The 14,186-nt window shown below is 46.0% G+C and overlaps 1 protein-coding gene across 1 annotated transcript; it reads left to right on the top strand.

Annotated features, from left to right (window-relative positions):
• The first annotated feature begins 11,167 nt into the window (after window positions 1-11,167).
• On the top strand, window positions 11,168-13,620 carry LOC118118281 (Krueppel-like factor 2). The gene is made up of 3 exons (XM_035171336.2): window positions 11,168-11,496; window positions 11,722-12,634; window positions 12,752-13,620. Exons 1-3 carry the CDS (start codon window positions 11,329-11,331, stop codon window positions 12,925-12,927), a joined length of 1,257 nt encoding a protein of 418 aa, XP_035027227.1. The 5' UTR covers window positions 11,168-11,328; the 3' UTR covers window positions 12,928-13,620.
• The last annotated feature ends 566 nt before the right edge of the window (window positions 13,621-14,186 follow it).

The raw sequence follows: 14,186 nt of genomic DNA, 5'->3' as shown, positions 1-14,186 counted from the left end.
AGAACCGAGAGAACAGTTCCACCACCTCCTCACAACTACACTTTTTATTCAAGACACAGATGAGTGTTCAAACGAATGCGTTATTCAAGGAGCCTCATTTGTGCTGGAATGCAGTTCCTCAAAGAAGCTGCCTTTTCTCATTAGAAAGTTGTTTTCGCTCACATGCATTTGGGCCTCTGTCAAAGAGCATCTCTATCCCAGGAACAAAAGAATGTCTGAACTGCATAATATGCCAGGCAGGTAGATTAGCAAAGGCTTATTCTCCTTCCCAGTGTCTGTGCCTCAGGTTAAACAGAGCAGCTGCGTTTGAGAATGTCACCCAGAGCTGCAGGCTTTTCCTTCCAAATGAGAACACATGCATTTATGGATCAAGCGCGTTTATCCCCTCAGCCCGCCGCAGGTGGAAGTGCACGACCCGCGCTGCTGCAGGGAAGTGTCCGGGCACGCCGAACAGTGGCGAGGGCTCAGATGGGAACAAAAACCAGGGAGGGCATTAATTGAGAGTGGAGAGTCATTAGCTGAGCTGTTTGTGTCAGAGGACGACGCGGAGGCAGCAGGTGTGACAGGCCGCTGCGAGAACAGGTTCTGACAGTTGAGCTGAGCTGCAAACAAGATGGGCCTGATAAGCGCTTAAGTGGAGCTCAGGTGAGTTTTTAAAGTGGTCAGTCAAGGTTGAGAGGGCTGGGACCTCAAACCCTCCAGAGGTCATGGACTCAGAGAAGCAGCCACTTTGACTTTTGACCCCCCGGAGGACGCCTCAGAGACGTGGTGACACGGCTCAGATGTTGAGGAGGGAGAGGTCGCTCAGTGTGAGCAACACAACGTTGCTAAGCACCGTGTGTGTGTGAGTGTGTGTGTGTGTGTGTGTGTGTGTGTGTGTGTGTGTGTGTGTGTGTGTGTGTGTGTGCAGCCTGTTACTCACTATTCACAAAGCGATCACATATTTTGCGAACAGTTGGTTGATGAATAAGAGGCTCACTCATGCAACACCACGGTGCAGTTACGTCAACTGTCCCTCGCTGCAGTCACAACCCCGGCCGATCCCTGACCCTGACGTGTTGCTAAAACACCATCGGACGCACCGGCTAATTATACAGTTCTGTAATCACCATCATTCTCATGTCAGATGGAGCCATCTACTTAGATTTCATCCGTGCCCTTAGTTCAGTCCTCCCTCCCCAGGATCTCAGCCATGATAAGAAGCAGTCCCCGTCTATTTTCACCCCCCACAGAAAGCCCATAAATTACAGCCTGATCAATGGTGGGCCCCATTCAGGAAGCGAGTGGCGAGGCACAGATGATACGAGAGATACAGGTTATTAAAGAGCAGCGGGAAGGAGGTGGGGGGTTTGAAGTTAACCAGTCGAGTGAGGCCCCTGAGCCGTTGCACTGGGTTAATTATACCTTAGTTGAAGTGTTAAATAGAAGAGTAACCTGCGCTTTGGTGCCGTTTATTGAAGCCAGGTGTGGTGAATAAATCAATTAGGTCCGAGGCTTCAGAAGCCATTGAGCTGGCTTCAGTCCTCAGGGGCCCGCTGCACACGACAGGACTTCAACTCTTGACCGATTTAAAAACGACTTCATGACAGCTTGAACTGATTCATAATAAAATAGCCAACACGCACACACTGGACGATTCGGCCAGAGACTTGATATCTCACAGAAACTTCTTCTTCTTCTTCAGCAAATAACCTTTTAGGTGCATTACCGAGAGTAGAATTGCGTTATTGAACGTGACTTCAGAAGAAAAACAAACATGGAGGAGGACATGACGTTGTATGTTCTGTTTTGCAGAGAAAAACTAAAAAACTAAATAAAAGTAGTAGTATAAGTTTCTGTGGGGGCCGATCAAACATTTGATATTTACGATGCGAGATCGAGGAGGCTCCAGCTCGATCGCTCGTATTAAGATTATTTTGTAAACCCCTCACACTTCAGGATTACTTGGGCAGATGATCAGAACCTCCTGACCTCCTGCGCAGATCGGGTGTAAAATCTGCCCGATCATCCTCCAGTGTGCAGCAGCCTTTAATGCTGAGCACCGTGTGGGTATTTTAAATTCTGTTACAGCAGTAAAACCCCATGCAAATCCTCCAACTGTTGACAGCGTATTTCAAATCAGGTTTCATTCGTGGATCACACACAGCCACAAAGAGAAACTGCAGAAAGTTGGAGAGGAAACCGACGTGTGGCTCGTCAAACCACTCTCTCCGTTGAGGTAGCACACTTTTTGCATTGGTGTGGATTCACTCTTTGCACCGTGGACCCACCTGGTTAGCAGACAAAACCACACTTCTAACACCAGTTCCTGTCAGCAGCCTCAGAGTGAAACAGCGACACATCAGAATCTGAACGCGACGCGTGCCAAATTGACGATGCGCACCGGATCTCGTTTGTTTGTCGACCACAGATCACTATCGTCACTGCCTTTTTGCAACCAAACCCTGAAATCAAAATTACTCAGTAGTAGATACACCCTCCACACCTGAACACTCCCTGTAACTGTTCTAACTGTCCAACGTACTAAAACACAGATTTCTGCAGTTGTTGCACCCAGAAATCCCCATCTTTACTTTTCTCGGAAAGACAGTTTAAATATTACACATTGCAAAACAAAATGAAGTGATACCGAGGAAACTACACTAGAAACCATCCGTCAGCATCTTTCTCACCCCTCACCCGCTTAGAGAGCAGCGGTGTTTTATGGCAGTTTGACTCAGGGTTAATGTCCCTGTGCTCCTTTGAGATAACATCTGTAATGTGCAGAGAAACGTGTCCGACCCCCAAAGAGCCACAGCTCGAGGAGCTCTCCGCTCACTGAAGGCTGGACGGCTTGCAGGTAAATTCATGATCCCCCCCCCCCCGGAGGAAAACAGACTTCACCTGTGTGGATTTGAGTTTCTGTCACTTCTCTCACCAGGGCTGATTCCACCGTAAATCGAGGAAAAGAATCAAATTCCAAATCGGTTGCTGTATGTATGTGTTTTCTTTATTCAATTGAAAACAGGTTTAAAACTAGATTTAAATAAACTTCTAATGTTCTTAAAGACCTCATTTCAAAGTGGTCTTGGGCTCTAATCTAGATGCCACATTGTCTTTGTTACTATACTTTACTGACTTAACAAACAATATTGCTGTGGCTGTACGGTGTTGAAGCAGCAACAATCAATATTGATGATGATGAATCTACAGACAATTATCACCCACATCTCCAGCTTTATGTGGCTTTAAACGAGCTTTATATCAAATTTCACCTCCTCTGACCTGCAGCTTAGGTCAGAGGAGGTGAAAGTCACATTTAGCGCCTAGAGAGCCAAGGCAGCTATTTCCCATAGGAGCAGGTAAAGAACAAAACCGGGGCTAAAACACACTGATTACTGTATTTACATTCAGTCCACAACTATAAATCCAATTGAATGATAATGTTGATCCATAACAACTGGTTAAATACACTATTTTTTGGACTCTGGACCAGAGTGTTGTGTTCCCAACTTTTTTCAGCTTGGAGTCTTGCATCTACTCTACGAGTGAACTGGACTTCCTCCCACGTCACTAACACAGCCTCTCTGTTGCAAGCAGAGATGATTGAGAAACTTTTAGAAAAGCTCTCTGAGGAGCCCTCGTATACATCGTACAGCTGTTTTTACAGGCGGGGTAGAACGACAAATAAACTGAACTTCATATGTAAAATCAGCGTAGTGACTCTCCTCACACACATTTACTCACATGGTCCTGCGTCACCTCAGGCGTCCGGCTTCCACGCACTGACACAGACACATCCCGACCTTTTGACCCTTCAGCCGATGACCCGTCACTGCCTCCCACTGGATTTCACACACGACAAATGACACTCGCTGTGAACTTTCATCAGTTTCCCCATCACGTCTCCACTCGCAGTCACTCCAAAACAACTCAGCAATAAAGTCCTGACCGCTTGGGGCCGAATATGACATCAGTCTTTGGCCTTTTAAGAGGCTTGCACCCTTTCAATGTCATCCATTTAGCAAAACACAACCCCGCTCACGGGTACAGGATCAATATCCACTCTCTGAAAGAGCGGGGTTCACTGAAAACAGGCGAGTGCACTCAAGGAATCGTAACCAGGTGCAGGAGAGGAAATACCTGGAGCATTCCGCTGGAGGAATGTTTTTATTAGCCTTTTTACAAATGTCGCCATTTCGAGGTGTGTACACTATAAAGTGCACTGCAGGCTGGATCACTCAATCAACCAGAGCGCGGCTTCAATGGCTAACCTGTGTTGGGGCCGGGGTTATGCTATTTGAACAGCTGGCACAGTTTAGTTCGGCATGTTCAAATGTGCACCGGTGTGAGGCTGCCGTACCACACTGAGGAAAAAAACACAGGCCCCCCCCCTCCCCTGCTTTCAGCTGGATAGACTCTACTTTATACAGTGTCATCAAAGTGTTGATCCAACAGTCGAGCTCACATGCCGACACTGGACGGGTCAGAAAATGCAAAACAAAACAGAAAAAGGCCAAATTGTGCTTTAATCGACAGCTCGAAATTTCAGTACAATCATTTTCACCACAAACTGTTGTTTATACATATATATATACAGCACATATAGATTAAATACACAAGATACCGTGTGTTAGTTATGCTGCTTTCAGACTCACACTGAACTCCGGGCAGTTTCCTGAAAATTTCCAGAGGGGCTGTATGTGAGTAGGCGAATGTTCGGGCCAATTTCTGGAAATGTTCCTGCCAGACCCCTGGTGAAACGTCTGGAAAATGTCAGAGTGGGCTCACGTGAGAATACAGCAGAGTGAGTGGCTGCGCTGATGACGTCTCCAACACGGAGCGGACGCAAATACAAATATCTCAGGACGAAGAAGAGGAGCCACACACGTAGAGGACGCAGACGAAGATATCGACTTGGAAAGACGACCAGATTTGAGACCTTTTGGACGATGTGCTGTCAACAAAAACATATGATCTTAATAAAACTGAAGAGTTTACAACAAACTGTACGACTCAAGGAGAAAATGAGACATGACAAAAAACGTAACAACTTGTATTTCACAACGTGCGTTGAGCCCGAGCAGCTGAATCGTCAACTTGAATCGTCAAGTGTCCAAATGTTGAAAATGTTCCTGTACTTTCAGAGCGGCCACTCGAAGCCCCTGCGCTCCTGCCCCATTCTCATCTATCAAATAAAAAGAACCTTTCTTTGCACTTTGGAGAGAAAAAACTTTTTCACAGTCAGAGAAGCCGTGTGTGTGTGTGTGTGTGTGTGTGTGTGTGTGTGTGTGTGTGTGTGTGTGTGTGTGTGTGTGTGTGTGTGTGTGTGTGTGTGTGTGTGTGTGTGTGTGTGTGTGTGTGTGTGTGTGCTGTGATGAGTGGGACCAGTATGATTCCTGGTGTTAACAGCTAATAAATTGGGGCCCATCCCCCCGGTGCTCTACTGGCTCAATTATATCCACATGTAGCCATTATTCGTGCCATGTTAGCCCGAGTGGGCTGCATATTTTTAAAAGGTGGGTTTCCATAACACTTGCTGAAAAGCTGCGTTGGTTGTCGAGACACATGTTTGGGTTCTGTGGAAGCCAGACGCTTGCTGTTTTAATGCAGAGGTGCTGTGGAACGCAGCGTGGACCCAGTGTGGAGCCTTTGTTTTCCAAAGCCTCACCACAGTTATGTGTGTGCAGACGATAAACAGGGTTTATTACCTGGATAAAGTCACAAACCTTTAACACTTTTCTCGCTAGAAACAAGAAAGGAGGAGTTCTTGATTTCAACACTTTTGTCAATAGGTTTTCTTCAGCAACACAACTGACGTGGCAATTTAAATTCGGCGTATTTGCCGAAAAGGAATCAAAGCATTCGAGCTGCAATTAAGTCAATAAAAAGGATTTTGAGGTTCAGATGTTGTTGAAACTGTTTTAGAGACGTGTTGATTCCACTCAAATGTTTAATCTATCACGTTTTCACCTCAGTCTGTTTGTTTGTTGGTTTCTTTGTTTGTTTGTAAGCGTTGTTTGTACTTTTTCAGGATTTGCATTATTTTCTCAGGGAATAATCAAATAAGTTGACTTAAGTGGACTTAATGGATTTAATTATTTTGCACTGTGTCTGCTTTTATTGTACAACACTTTGCTTAACTGCGTGTTTTTCAGATGTGCTATGTAAATAAAACATTTGTTACCATACTCAATAAAAACATAAATGTCAAACTAAAAAAATATCTAAAATATTGAAGCTATGTTTTTTGTGGGTGACGTCGATCGGCTGGATTCTGAGTCGGTGTCTCTGTGTTCTCCGGTATCGACTCTTTTCACTTTACATCCCGACAATGTAAACAGCCCCGGCAGTGTCATGCAACACATTATTCAAATGGGCGCTGTGTAATTAACTGTTGTATATACTGTAGGTCGGTGGCAGCTCTGTTTGGTGACAGTTATCTTCAACAGTGAAACTCAACTGCTCTGTAGTTATGTTAATTCCCTGAAGATACTGTGTTGAATGCCTCTCAGCAGGTATGACTGCGTTCTCCCTGTTTCTTTAAACCAACGTTTGAAGCTTTTTTGAAATTGGAGTAGGACTGGAGCCAGCTCTTTGAATGTCACACCGGCGACGCGTGCCAACCTTTTCTGCCGAACATTTCTCTGCCCCCTCGTCCCCCGTCTTTTTTTCCAAATAGGGGGATGGAGAGCCTCAATGGTATCATTCTTTGATTCTGTTTGAATCTGGCCGCGTGTGAGCAGGAAAAGGAGCCAAACGTGCTTCCTGAGTGGTCCGGGGGGGAAACGCTGTAATAAGCAAGGGGCGGGTGGTTAAAAATAACTGAGCTATATAAGCCCAGAGCAGGATCCCACTCACTCTCAAACTCTCACTGACTGTGGCTCGGCCGGGACGTCCCAAGCAGGCCCCGCTGCCTCTCACACTCAGACACTGTTTTTCCATGGAAGTTCGTGGAGCGTGCCACATGAGGCAGAGCCGATGTGTCCAAATCCCCACCGCAGTGACGGAACACTTACAGACACGATGCCTGTGTTCATGTCACTGACAGCTCAATAACAACTTGTAGGTGACAACACGGGAATGGAGAATATGAGCCGTATACAATGAACGTGCTCGCTGGGCACGATCTATGGAGGCGAAAGTCTCTGAAGATTCACTGTTACCATGTCGACGGAAAGATGTGACGTTTGTTTTTCTGTCAACAATAAAGACTCTAAGGTGTTAACACGCAAACACTGAAGGCCGGGACTCTAGTGTAGCATGTAGGCATGAGTGAAAGGAGGATATTGATTCACGTGTTATGACTCGTGCTGTTCTACTTTCTCTCAGGTTTGTATTGAGTCCTTTGTGTTTTGGTCGATCCCTCTTGTTTCGTCTTTCTGTTTGGGTGGGGTGTCAATTTTCTGATTTACAGAATTGATGTAATATTTCAAAATTTAATATATGTGTACATTTTGAAAATGAGAGGAGAATGATGGAAATTCTCAACATCGCTGTCATGAGTTATACATGAGAAGGTTTCTGTAGAAGAGTCATTTGATATTTTAGTAAAAGTTAGTCTCATTGTTGCTGGTGTAAGAACATGCCAACAACTTTGTGACTCATTAACAAAACAAAAAACACAAAAGTCGGCAGCACAATCTTTGTGATTGTGAAATGAAATGTTGCCTAATGGCGAATCTATTGTGTAAATCACAATTCAGGGAAGGAGATTCTCAGAAGGCCTCTGAGGAAACGCTGCTCATCCAGGAGCAGGTAACTCGCTGGTTCCTCCTCAGCTCACGAGGGGCTGCAGGCCGGGGGACTGTGATCTGACTTCAGGACACAGGGTCAAGCATCTGAGGAGGACGCTGCATCCCGACCAGCTCCGAGGTGTCAGTCCTGTTTTTTACCATTTGACCTCTGTGTGGACGGGGTGAGCACCAGGAGAATTTCCCTACAGGGATCCATTAAGGCCCACTTCTTTATGGACGCCTCACAGATCCCCCTGACTTCAACTGAGAAATGTGTGCTGCAGTCAGAGGCGTCCCACCCCATCCCAAGTGAGGCCCAATTTGCCCCAAAATGAAATTCTCTCATCGGGTACGTACACTTCTCCACAGGAAGTGACGGATCAGAATGAAACACAAACCTGCCGCTTCAACGTCATGCGAATTAGCGAGTTCTCCCTCTGAGGAAACACCCGAGCTGCTGGCTCCAGCTCTCCTGCTCCTTCTGCCTTTCTCTCATCTACACAGAGCTGTGCACGCTGTGAGCGGTTTCACATGATTTCAGGTTACTCAAGTGCAAAACGCTTCGGTCCTCTCTGGCTGACATCTGAATCCGCCAGGTGCAGGATTGTCTAGTAAAAAGTCTTTATGCAGTTCTGTTGCAAATGTCCTGTTAACCGGGTCCGGTTGCATCATGACGTTTCACTGAGTGTGTGAGCAAATAATGGATAAACCAGCTGTGAGAAACTTCCCTTGTAGTGTGAGTTCTGCTCAGTGGCTTTTGGTTTGTGGTATTAAAAGTAACAGTTGATAAATAAAGAATATTGTGTGATAAGGTTGATTTTTCTGTGTTACAGTTAAATTCAGGTCAAAATGAACATATCTACAAACCTCTGACATAGCCAACATAAACCAGACTGCCAAAAAGTAAAAAATAAAAACCCAAACAAAGTTTAAAACGAAGTTCAAGTCACTGAGGTTATGAAAAGTTCAGTGACAAAGGCTAAATATTCTGTATGGAGAAATCAGCGAGTTCAGCAGTGGATTAAGTTCCTTATATCACAACTTATATCATTACAAAGCTTCAGGGCACCTGAGTGCAAACAGGGAAGTGAAAGAGCTCTCACTTTCTCTAGAAGCAGATCAGAGGAGGAGCGCTGCACGGAGCAGGGGTCAGAGTCGCCGGTCAGGGGTTCAGACATCAGGCCGGCTGCTCGGCTGCCACTAAAAACACACTTCCTCTCCAGGCCTTTACTGGACTCCTGCCGCGTGACGCACTTTCCACTGAACACCCAGCGCAGATCAGGGATCAGGAAGTGGAAACCTCACAGCTGCACTGACAGGGCTCTCTGGTCAGCGTGGACATGACAGCTTGATGAGAGGTGATGCGCCTCTCATGAGGAGCTGAGCTCGTTGCTCTCTTCACACATTCATTACTCTTACTGGGTGTGTGTCTCTCTGGGGGTTCAGATTAAAGAGAGTGTGTTGAAGGTGTGTGCAGAACACGGTGTTTTAATCAGTGGTTATTAAAACACTTCCACTCACATGCTGACGTCCTTAGACTGTCACCACTGTTCCCACTTTGTACTCTGACTCTGCTCTTTTTCAGAGGGGATCATATGATGAGGCTACGACGTGAATAGTTTATGAATTTCAGACATAAAATCCAAGATATAACATTTTTACGGCATTTTTTAAGGGGAAACACCTTAACTATTGTGCTTTTTACACATATTAATATATATAAAATGATTAGTTATTTGTCACTTTACCTCTATCATGTTTTGTGTAAATTAATATTTACATGTGAAAAGCATCAGTAATAATGATCTAGTAGTTAAACAGGTTATACTCTCTGCATAATAAGTACTTTTGACATTTCAAGTAAAGTTTGCTGATGTTGCTCAAAGAATCTTTTGAATGAAATACCTTTGTTTTCAATGGAATATTATTATATTCACATTGTGGCACTGCTACTTATCTTATGAGCAAAGAAGCTGATGACTGTGACATTTTAATAAACTGAAATTAGGGAAACCCTTTGATTGAGGTCCCTTTATATGTTGTATATATTTTCTGGATGATTTCTTTGTGTTATTTAAATGATGTTCAAAGAGATGTGTTGGATTTGAAACTTTTCTTTAAATCAATTTGCACATGCTTTTCAGGACATAACCTTTAATTTCATTGTACTGTAATGACACTACAGACATTCTATTCTGTTCTAAATCAAAATTCAAGTTCAGGTGAGTGATTTCACGTGAAGAAACAATATGATTTAAGTGTTATTTAAGGCTTTAGAGTCACAATTAACCTGCTGACCTCTGGAGCCAGAGGGTCCCTGCAGAGAAAAACCCCTCCACGTCAGAAACTAGATCCCTGCAGCCGACACATTAACCAGGAGGCGGCTGAGTTGTGGTGTAAATGTGGCTCCTGCAGTCCACACACACTGCCCGTCATTTACACCTGAATGGGACGTTACCTGGAACCGTGTTTACATCACGGCTGGTGCAGGGAGCGCTGCAGAAGACGGGGGCCGAGCAAACCGCCCCGAGACGAGCCTGGCGCCTGTTTGGACAAGCCCGCTGTGGAGGAACAAAAACCATCCTCCATTAATGATAATGAGGCGAGAGCGAGACGCGTCAAACAGGTGGAGGCTGAGACACACACACACACACGCACACACGCACACACGCGCACACACACCCACACAGGTTTGCACAGCCATCCTTATTAAGATAATTATTATTAATTCTTATTAACGTCTTATTTCTATTGACTTCTATTCATCTTCAATCTTATCCCTAAACTTAATCATGACTAGTTCATGTCTAACCTTAACCTCTATATAACCACAATTCACATGTAACACACACGCACACGCACACGCACAGCAGAGAATATCTTAAACATCTCTATAAATCCGGCATTATTATGATCAGACATTTAATATGCAGATGTTTTTATAGACACAGATCTGAAGGTATGAATGGAGCGTGTGTTGTAGAGTCATTATCATGAAGGTAAAGAAAAAAACTTAACTGGCCTGAAACTGGAAACCGACAAATAAAACCACATGGAGATTTTAAGAAAAACATCTTGTCAGATTCAATGAAATCAATTAATCCTGAGTTTTATGGTTCTTATTCAACGTGTTTCCTAACCCACTGCTCGGAGTTGTATATTTTGATGTGTATATATTAATATTTATCCGTGCTGGTGATTAACTGGAGCCCTGACAGCCTTCATATGAAGTTATTAATGCCGCTCCATGGCCTCCGGGGCTCTTCTGTCATTAACTCTTGTTCTATTTCACCACGTTACGTAAGAATGTACCGTTGCTATATCGCCCGTGTGTTTGTGATTTGCCTGCAACTTTTTTCCAGCCGCGGCTCAGGTTGGTCGGTGCGTGGCGTGCGTCAGCGTGCGGGGGAGGGCCCGCGCTTTATAGGCTGCCCTGCGCCTCGGTGCCGGTCACACGGCGCACTGAGCCGCGCTTGCCTGCAGGAGCCGCTTTATAAAGAGCTATATTTACCGAACTCTACGTGGTTTCCTGAGCTCTCACAATTGGCCAGGCGCGAACTGCCCGGAGAGTTAAAAGGCCGGAGGACCTCCTACCACTTTTTAAAACTTGTTCATGCCTGTGGAGAGACACAGGGAAGCAGGCGCACGGACTCCAGGCGCGCACCCACTCGGACTCCACATATCCCAGTTTGATTATACCAACCAGAAGATGGCTTTATCCGGAGTGATGCTGCCGTCGTTCGCCACCTTTTCAAACCAAAGAGAGAAACCCTGGGAAAACGTGAGTTAACGATTGTGCTTTGAAATGTGTGGACGTGCGCGACGAGTTGGATCAGATGTGACTTTGTTTCACCTGTTTGCGCAGTTTGAAACAACGAATTTGCGTAAAGAAAACTAGATACAAACTTAATTTGTCACATTAAGAGACTGAAAAGTTGTTTGTTTTTTAAACTTAAAGTTGTTGTGATCGGCTCTGTGAACTGATGATGTTTCTTTACTCTTTCAGAGGTGGAAAGGAGAGATGGACAAACTAGTCTCCAGCAGCTGCTCGATGCTTGAAATGGTACAAAACCTGGACAATCACAGCAAAAAGGACGACGAGGATCTGAGTAATTATCTGGATCTGGATTTTATTCTCGCCAACACGACTGGCTCCGACAGCGGGGCGGAGTACGTGGGCACCGTGGAGCCCAACATGTACACCAGCGGACACTCGGTGCCATCCTACCCGGCAGAAGACCACCGCTCCCCGCCGCCCCCGTACGGCGTCAGCCTCATGACCGAGCTGCTGCGCTCCGAAGGAACCAACAACTATGGCATTACGCGCAACCCCGGCGTTCAGGGACGGTTTTATGTCAACACTGCGCCTTTTCCCCGCCTGGACAACATCAAAGTGGAGCCATCCATGGACGCGTACGGCCCCATCGTGGGCATGGTGCCTCAGAGCTGCAGCAAAATCAAGCAGGAGGGGAACGTTTCGTGCATGATGTCCTTCGAGCAGCCCCGGGTGGCCATCTCCCCGCGGGCAGCCAGCAACATGACGCCGCCGCTCAGCCCCGACGAGCGGGGAGCCTCGGACTGCCAGGCGCACCTGTGCCAGTCCATGAACTTCCCGCAGAAGTATCACACGGCGGTGCCTTTCCAGCACCACCCGCAAGCCCCGCATCTGCACATGTCCTACCACGCTCAGCACGCCGCCTTCGGCATGTACGACGAGGGTCTCAGCCTGCAGCCCGGCGCGCAGAGGGTGATGCTCACACCGCCCTCCTCGCCCCTGGAGCTGCTGGAGTCCAAACCCAAGAGAGGGAGACGCACATGGCCGAGGAAGCGCACGGCGTCGCACACCTGCACGTTCGCAGGCTGCGGCAAAACTTACACCAAGAGCTCCCACCTGAAGGCTCACCTCAGGACGCACACCGGTAAGTCCGAGCTCACACCCAGCGCCACCAGTTAGACTAGACCAGTTTCCCTGCAGCACAGCCGTGTGTCTCCTGTCAGCACATTCTGACCATGTCCTCTTTTTTCTGTCCCCGCAGGTGAGAAGCCGTACCACTGCAGCTGGGAGGGCTGCGGCTGGAAGTTCGCCCGTTCCGACGAGCTCACTCGTCATTTCCGAAAACACACCGGACACAGGCCCTTCCAGTGCCACCTGTGTGAGCGGGCCTTCTCCAGGTCCGACCACCTGGCTCTTCACATGAAGAGGCACATGTGAAGGCCCCCCCCATAAGGACCTGGGGTTCAGGGGGGGGTGGGGGGTTGTGTTATTTTTATTTTGATCCAACTGATGTATTTTTTTATTTAAGTTGTTCTCCACATGACCAAAGTCTTTTTTTTTTTATATATATATAATATTGAATTTAAAAAAAAAGTTTTAGTGTTATTATTTTCTAATGACGTAGCTGGTACTACTTTGGTTCTTTGAAAGCTTTAGAAAAGCTTTGTTTGCTTTAGAGCAGGCAGACCAAGAAGGGGCTGGCCCTGTATATACTACTCTTCCTTGACAGAACTGGAATGCGGTGTTTGACACAAGTGCCTCTCTCATGACTGTGCTACTGTAAAAACTCTTAGTGACAGAAAGACATGGCCACAAAACAGTACATGTTCTTGTCGACGGGAGTGAGATGCACATACAGTTGCCAAAACGTGTGCAAAGACAATGTTTTATTTAAACTGCCTCAATGTCCAAATGGCCTGAACTGTTTTTTTAAAAATTTTATTGCTTCTTCCTGCTCGGGGTCATCACTGTCTCCTCTGGTGTGAAACTCCTGGATCCAGCCCCTCTGTACACTATCAGGGCTTGATGTCCTGTGCATTATTTTTTACTTAAATTTATAAGAATATGTAAATGGATTTTATACTGTAAAATGTGTATTTATTGTAAATATTAAAAATCAATGAAATTGAATTGACGTCCCAGCTCCTCTCTTTCGTGCTGAGCGACCTCTTGTTCACACCTCGAGTTCAATGAACCACATGCACCCACTTGAAGTTTCATACTCTGCTCTCAGCCGCTTCGAGTGCAGCGCCGCAGACCTGCACACCATCACACCAGTGACAGTAAACGGGTTGTACATGCTGCCATTGTAGACCCACTTCAATTTTTAAATATGGCCACTTGATTTCCACTGTGATGTTATGCAGCTGCACGACAGAAAAAGGGCAGCCACTTGTGGGCTTAGCCTATAAATACAAACACTCCATCTCCATAATTACAGAGTGAGCCAGGAGCCGTCTGGACAGAGGGGAACAGCAAACCCTCATCAGGGAGCCCTTAGACTCCCTTTCTGATGGGTAGAAATTATAGTAAGACATCAAAGGGCCTTAATACTACAATTACACAGAGTCACTCCGCACTACAGTTTCAAAGTATCCAGGTCTGTGCATAATATGTCTGCGTGGTGTCAGCATTTGTTTCACCAGCATCAAAGAGGCTAGATTTGAGTGGATGTATCAAAACCAGACGGCATCTTT

The sequence above is a fragment of the Hippoglossus stenolepis genome, chromosome 11 (assembly GCF_022539355.2).
Source record: "Hippoglossus stenolepis isolate QCI-W04-F060 chromosome 11, HSTE1.2, whole genome shotgun sequence".
Classification (NCBI taxonomy): Eukaryota; Metazoa; Chordata; class Actinopteri; order Pleuronectiformes; family Pleuronectidae; genus Hippoglossus; species Hippoglossus stenolepis.
Note: the sequence above shows the minus strand (reverse complement) of the source record. Positions and strands in the feature narration are given on the sequence as shown.